Source organism: Cryptomeria japonica, chromosome 5 (genome assembly GCF_030272615.1).
Source record: "Cryptomeria japonica chromosome 5, Sugi_1.0, whole genome shotgun sequence".
Taxonomy (NCBI): domain Eukaryota; kingdom Viridiplantae; phylum Streptophyta; class Pinopsida; order Cupressales; family Cupressaceae; genus Cryptomeria; species Cryptomeria japonica.
Window position 1 is genome coordinate 837,096,204 of NC_081409.1, and position 7,771 is coordinate 837,103,974.

At 31.9% G+C, this 7,771-nt stretch overlaps 1 protein-coding gene across 1 annotated transcript; it reads right to left on the reverse strand.

The window, feature by feature from the left end:
* Positions 1-1,222: 1,222 nt before the first annotated feature.
* LOC131052716 (bifunctional pinoresinol-lariciresinol reductase 2) lies at positions 1,223-4,782 on the reverse strand. The gene is made up of 5 exons (XM_057987306.2): positions 4,420-4,782; positions 4,166-4,312; positions 1,952-2,195; positions 1,607-1,810; positions 1,223-1,520 (listed from the first exon to the last, which is right to left on the reverse strand). Exons 1-5 carry the CDS (start codon positions 4,612-4,614, stop codon positions 1,357-1,359), a joined length of 954 nt encoding a protein of 317 aa, XP_057843289.1. The 5' UTR covers positions 4,615-4,782; the 3' UTR covers positions 1,223-1,356.
* Positions 4,783-7,771: the final 2,989 nt, after the last annotated feature.

Consider the following 7,771-nt stretch of genomic DNA (forward strand, 5'->3'; position numbering starts at 1 on the left):
AGATTATATATGCAACAAATTGATATAAACACAAACCAATATGTTAAAGAATTGTATTCAAATGAAGACAAAACAACATAATTATATTACTTCAATAACTTCAGGTGAAGATAAATTGATAAAACATTTTTCTATTATTAGTCACTCTTCCTTTCATTTTCTTTCCTAAAATTATGAAATGAAAAACACTTATTTATGGAATTCTAGTTTAACTCTTTCTATTGATCATATTACCTTATTTTGGATGATGTTGACAAAAATAAATTGTAATTCTATTTTTCCAAATTAAATAACTAATTGTTTTATATTTTTTTAACTACTCATTAAAAATAAAAGAACTAATATGCTTGCCTTAAAATAACCTATCTATTTGCAAGGATAAATTAAATATATTTATTAACTGTTACAACTGATGGGTAGTAATTGTTAGGAATTAGGTATTGTACCTATAATGTTTAATCTATCATTATGTGTGCAATGCACTGAGGGGGACCTAAATAGATGTGCATCACTAGGAATTAACATTCTTGAGGCCACTTTATTTATTGTATGCAATATGAAATGCATTTATTTAATATTGGGGAAAGTTAATAAATAAAGTACCTAATATTAAATATGAAGTCAATGGTTGTGTAATCTCATAGTATTGGTCGCATGATTTTATGTAATGGTTTTGTGAAAGTTTGTTTCTATAAAAGCAACCACAAGGAGGGTTGTTTTGAATTGGCTCATTAGCCATTTTGGCTATAGGGTTGAGAGCATCTCTTGTTTAGCATTTGTGAAAGTTTGAAGCATGACATGAGATGTACATAGCCAATGCTTGTTCACATGGAGTGCTTGTAAAGGGCTTGTGTTTTAGAAGTGTTCATGGAGTATTTTGAAGATGTATTGTAATGTTGCATTGCTAAATAATACAGAGTATGAATGTTTTTGAATGCCAAGTTTTTCTCTCTTGAAAATTTTCCCAAGGTATATTTTGTGTCATCTTTGATATGTATGTTGTCTTTCCTTTTATATATGAAATATGAATAGTTGTTTGCATAAATTTCTCTTACAGATTATGTGAAAGTGATTATGTAACTCCAAATTTCCTTCCAATAATTCTTATCTCATAAAAATAAAACAAATTTTAGATTATTTCCTTAGAAATGACCATCTAAACAAGAATAAAAAGTAGCCTCTTTTTTAGGCAATCGCTTATCTTGTCTCATTTAGAGGGGGCTAAAAAATAAAGCAGCTCTTCTACCATTAGAATTTGATTTGATATTTTTTGTTAACATTACAATAACAAAAAGATGCATAACACTCGAGGAAAACGAGAATTATTAGCATGGTAAGTCAATTGAGAGACTTCCATTAGACATATAGCTTCAAGTAGGATTCCACGCTAGTATACTTGACATCATGATATAGTTGAGAAGCTTCTTTTTCATCAGCCCCAATCTCAAAATTAGTTGTACAGCCTTCATAGAATATCTCATAGGCATGTGAAATTATAGTCTGTATCTCAAGAGGTTTACCTGCAATTTGAAAAAACAATAAGTAAACATTCATATAACAATACAAACTGCAAAATGATAATAAACAATCACACATATTATAAAACCTTCTATGGTCTTCAGCCAATCCTCTCCTGATATTTGAGTTTTCTCCAAAGGGTGGCCTATAATTTTTTCCCATATTTCTACAACCTCCCCCTGTGACAGAATATTTGCAGGTGGTCTAATATGGACTTTTCTATTCTCAGTCCGAGGGTCATCTATTGCTCTGATTGTATAGCTTGCAATGTCATCCTCGTCCACCCATATTACTGCAGTTTGTGATTTTCCAAATATCAGCTGCTTCACATAATCTAATAAAATGATGGCCTAAACAATAATGGACTTCACATGATGGCCAAACAATAATGAGCTATAATATAATTTATGAATGTTGTAGGTTTCACAAATACCTTTTGTTTTTGCATCTCCATATAAGCTCACTCTTTCTGTTGAAGGAATAAATCCTTGTCCAAACTGTCCCATGCCTCCTAAAAAGATTCCTGCAAAGCAGTTGGCCATGATGTAGGTGTAGGGAACTTTGGCTGCCTCTATAGCACGCCTTACTTTTCTCTTATCAATCATAACTGGATTTTCTGGCTCTATAGAATTCACCAATCTATCTGGATCCACACCAAATTCTGAAGGGAGGAAACGCTGCACCCAAAATTCACAACTACTAAGTCTTACTAGATTGTAATTCAGGCAGTATTAAGTACATATATAGATATTGCATGCATAATGTGTAAAAATAAATTTGTGGAAACTCAGAAAAAGGTTTGATAAACAATCTAACAACATTAGTTGTCCATCCTACAAACAACCCACAATTTTATCACCATCCTATGGCAAAATATCATGGTCACTGTCATGACAGTTTTCTTGATCCATTTAGCTGTCCTTTTATTGGTATGACCATGGATGCGCATTTCCACTCATTCTCCAGAGACTAACTCCAAAAGTACTTTCAGTAATTAGATGTCACTGGAGTAGTAGTAAAAGCATTGTAGACGGTGATGATGGAGGCTTCTTAACATATAGATTCCAAATAGGGTTCATTGGTAAGATGGAAGTGCTAAAAGATAGAATGAAATTGAAAGGACATGTACAGATGGAATAGTTAACAAAACACTAGCTGAATGTTATAATGATCATGATGAAGCATTAAATTGGAATCTGGAAGAGATGCATAATATGATCAGCAGATGGTGTGGTGTCAAAGTGACAACCTAAGATTTTAGAGTTCAGAACAGAGTTAATCGGTGAGGAAGGTGTCAAAACTTCGGCATAGATCTACCCTCAGTTACATACGACATCTAAGAAACATTATCAATAGAAAACAAGTCCATAGGAAAAGATCGAATTGGGCATTATTAATGACAATTGAAGCCTTCATATGATATCTAACAAACATTGTCAATAAAAACAGGACCTATTGAAACAATAGAAAACAGGTCTATAGGAAAGGATGGAATTCGTAGTTGTGAATATCGATGCTAGATATGCAGGAGCGTGTAGTTTGAACTTTGGAGATAGGAAATGTGCTGAAAAGTCGAAAACTAAAATTTCATCTTGGAACAGATGTCCACTTCGATATAAGCTAAATTACTCATGAAAGATAACGTCATTCTGTTTTACCATTGCCTGGGGTAGGCTGACTCCTCCTTCTTTCGGGTATAATCTCTGGGTGTTTGGGATAGGCTGTGCATGAGTTCTAATTTGATCTTCTAAAGCCTAAGCCTAACCTAGGGTTTGAGGAAAATCTGTCCTAGGGCTCGATCCTTGATCCTCGTTGACTCAAAAAATTCATTAGATAAAGACACTGAATGCTCTGCATCCTGGACACAGATATAACAAATATGATTCAAACTCCCACCAATTATAAAATGGTGAAACTATCCTTATTGAGTATAATCGAGATAACTTGGGAGAATTTGGCTGTCCAAGACAAGTCTACAGACAAAACCAATTTTATTTTTTAAAATAACAACACCCATGATTAGGATTAATGCATAATTAGGATTAATGGGCTGCTAGAAATCGACCAGATTACAAAGAGTTGCCCTTCAAATAATAGACACACACTGTTATAGAAAAAATAATAAATTAAATGTATAAAAACAATTTTATGAAAAATTGATGTGCTGTTTTGAAATCTTCCCTTCCTAACTAAAATTGTAACTGTATTTTTCAGCTAAAATGCCTAAATATAGTCATCAGGCCATCAAATTTAGGCCCTGATCAACCCAAAATACCCTTTGGAAAAAAGCAAAAAATAAACTAAAAGGGCAGTCCTCAGGAAACAAATGACACCATTATAACGCTTGAGGAAACCTCATCACAGAAATCCTAAAGAATACGAATATGATATAAAGAATTTCCTAATCCATCTTAAGACCTCTTGATCTGCAATTTATGTGTGCATCCCAAATGTTAATGTGACTAAAGATCTTCCGTTTATTTTACAAGTTGATTAGTCCTGCACGCTGGATCTTATACACCAAATGGTGTTGATGAACTAAAAATCTTCCTTCTTTTGAAGTAGATGATCAACCAGAGAAATTAAAAACAGGAAACTGACATATTGTATCAGTATGTATGAAACAGCCTACACAAACAAGCAGTACCTTGATATTGCCTGCTTCTTTAATGGCCTCCAACAATTTCAGCTGTTGAAGTATGTCATTTCTAACCATAGTTCCTGCCATAGCTGATATAACAACATCCACTTGCTTGAGAGCAGCCACCAAGCTCTCATGGTCATCCAATGAACCCTGCCAAATACTCCTCATTATTTAGTACTAATCAATCATCTTCAGTGCATAATTTAGGATTTCAGCTGTGAAAGGAAAAATTATGTAAATAGATGAAATAAACATACTTGGAGAAGGTGAGCCCCGGCTTTCTTGAAAGATATGAGAAGATCCACTTTAGCAAGATCGTTAGCTGCTTGAGGACGGAAAAGCACATAAGTTGGATGACTGCAGGCCAAGCTTGCCCTCACAAACCTTTGGCCTAAGCGTCCTGTACCTCCTATTATCAGAACTCTGCTTTTGGAATTCTCTGTATCTGCCATCTTTGGATCTTTCACTGAATACGAACAATGACTGAATTCTTTATATCATCACGAAGGAATTTTGTTTTGGGTAGGTGGGTGGGGGGCGCTTTACATCATTGTCCAGAAAAACTATTTTCCAAGGACTCCTTAGGCAGTCGAACAAAATTTTCTTAATTGGAAAAAGAAAAATGCTATTTATCAATTCCTTTTCATAAGACAAATAACACTGATTGTTCTGTGTTATATTATTGAAGTCATTAAGTTCATGGCATAATTTTATTTGCAATGTTATATACCATATAAGCAATCTTAAATATAAGATAGGAGAGGGGCCTACTATGTGTTCCAATTTGCTCATGAATTGAATCCGTTTCATTTTTAACCTTTCCACTTCTAACTGCTCTGTGTTTTAGAGAGTCTTTAAAAGTTGTCACTTTGAAGAAGTTGATAATCAAGAGTGTAGTTCTTTTAAATTACTCTTTTTTTTTTCAGATCGACACTATCTATTTAATGAATCATAATATTTGTGATTTCTAAAGAGAAAAGGAAGATAGCAACACTATTATGGTAAATCATCATTCAATTGCTAGTGTCCTACAAGAACTAGAAAATCAAATATTATCACACTTCAAAACCAATGCACACTTAAACAAATATTTAAAATCAAATATATAAAAAATTAATTTAGATACATAATAGTTAAAAATGATATTATTGTTCTTACAAATGTAGAAATAAAACAAAATTTTGTAAGTGTACTTATTTATCAATATGAAGAAATTACATTCATGGAAATCAAAAATTGATTCATCGCAATATTAAGAAAATGGCCTTATTAGATGATGACCTCAAGATTCATTTTTTTTTTACTCTCAAGTTCAAAGTCACATCTATAGATTAGATAACTACAAACACATAAGTGAACTCAATGCCTATGGAAGAGAACTTAATACAAGATCTAAACTTTCTATGTAAAATTGAATTAGTAGAATCCTAATCATTGAAAAAGGATTTCCCACCTATGACTATGGAAATCATGTTTAGAAACACTATTTGGGAGCCTACTAGACAAGGATTTGTTTTCCTTTGTACATGCTCCTAAGCAAGCCAATCTAATGGCAATGAGAATTCAAGATACTAGGCAACCATGTAATATGCTCCTAAGATGTTGTGCAATGTTGATGCAAGAAAAATCTGCTAGATATTCCCTAGATTCTTTTTGTTCCTTAGTGTCCTCTTGGTTCTCCTAGATCAATCCTAAATAGCTCCTAGATAATGTAATGAGTAAAATGTAGTTCTTAAATAAATTAACATAATGTGCTATTTGAAATGCTTCTCATTTAGTGGGCTCATGGGATTGGGCAACATAGGCTAATTTAAAAATTTTGTATTTAAAACTTTGGTTCTAGATTTTCATGTGTAATAATGATGTGGATCTTATATATTGATCTAATTAGGGTGGTGAAAGTGAAATTTGAAATGAGCTTGGACTTGAGATTTGTGGAGATGAAATAAGGCTAGGATAAAAATTTACCAACTTCTACACAAAAGTATGGCATCATGCATACTAGTCACTACATAAGGACAACTTAGTTATCATGGGTCCAAAATACAAGGGAAAATGTCATGTGTGTGCAATTTATACTTTTACATTTTTCTCCAACTTTGATTTGCATGTGAACTACTATGAGAATGCATGTTAAAGTAAAACCAAGTAATCAACATAGAAATTAAAAAATTTAGACACCTAGATATATTGATATGGACATTGAATGTGTATAATCTATTCACATGAAGAGAGTGGGCCTTCCTCTCCTTCTACAACTTTTACTTCAAACTAGTTCTTATATATTATTTATTTCTAAAAAAATACATTCCTATCATAGCTCCCAAAGCCTTCTTATTATCTTTCCTTCTTTGTTATTACATTGCCTTTATAAAATGAATAGACATGCAACAAATTCTAAACTATTCCCTATTCTCATGCCTTTCCTCTTATTTTTAAGTTTTAGTTTTGTTGCATTATTGATGTTTTTCTAACCACAAATATAGGAATTTGCTTTGCCATGAAAATAGCTAATTTTTTTTGGCATACCTACATCACAACTTTATTAGTTGCAACAACAAATAATTCATGCTATTTCATGTCATATGAGTATGAAATGAATTGTTTGTTGTTATAAAAAAATAGCTAATATTTAACACAACAAATAATTACATAAAAATAGATTAATAGATGGAATTATTTGTTTCCAAATGTATTCACAACCTGTAGGAATTTTGTTCTCTTCTCATCAAATAGCATGTTGCAAACTATATTTTCTCAACATAGTGGAAGTAAATATTAGTAAGCACAATCTAATATTTATTTTCACATATTTTATCTAAAAATTACATTAAATATCACTTATTTATATTTAACCATATGCAATAGAGGATGGTAAAAATATATATGTATTGAAAATGGCATATGAAGGTGGGTACTAAAGAATATGAAATTGGATTAAATATTAAATAAAATGGGATATAAATGGCTCTCATCATTCCCCCAACTTAGCATATTGCACGTCCTCATACAATCTTTATTTGTGAAAGGTTCTAGTTTGAACTAATAGCCTTTGGATTTATGACTTTGGATTACTTTTCACCCTTGGCTATTACAACTCATACTTAAGCACATGTCTCCTTTAATTTTTTTAATCGCCTCTTCATAACAAGCTTTTCTTTTCTATTTTTTCTTTTCCATTTCCTTTTATAATATTCACATCCCCAATTTTTTTGTTTTCCATCATTTTTTCATTTTATTTTTTTTGGCTTCTTTTGTCATTTTCTCATAGCATTATTTTTTTAAATGTCATATATAGGAGGTATCATGAAAAATTATTTCCACATTCATGTACTATGTGAGATGGATGAAATTATAAGTAATATCAATGATTATAAATGGTAAAGATAATGGAGTTTACGATTGGATAATTAAACATAATGAGAAATAATGGGTGAAAAGATAGGCAATAAGGATGGCGTACCTCCCCCCAACTTAAAGGATTGACCGTCCTCCGGAAACAAGGAGAGGATAGGTAGGGATGTTGCTTATATGATTAATATAATAAGAAACATTAATAAAGTTAAAAGATAAAAAAATAAAAAATTAAAGTGATTGTTTTACCAACTT

Bases quoted from the DNA above. Each gene is read 5' to 3' on its own strand.
- LOC131052716 (XM_057987306.2), bottom strand. From the start codon at position 4,614: ATGGCAGATACAGAGAATTCCAAAAGCAGAGTTCTGATAATAGGAGGT. The intron at 1,811-1,951 runs GTATTTGTGAAA...CACAAACTGCAG, and splicing joins TGGAGATGCAAAAACAAAAG to TAATATGGGTGGACGAGGAT. The intron at 1,521-1,606 runs GTTTTATAATAT...TTCAAATTGCAG, and splicing joins TTGGCTGAAGACCATAGAAG to GTAAACCTCTTGAGATACAG.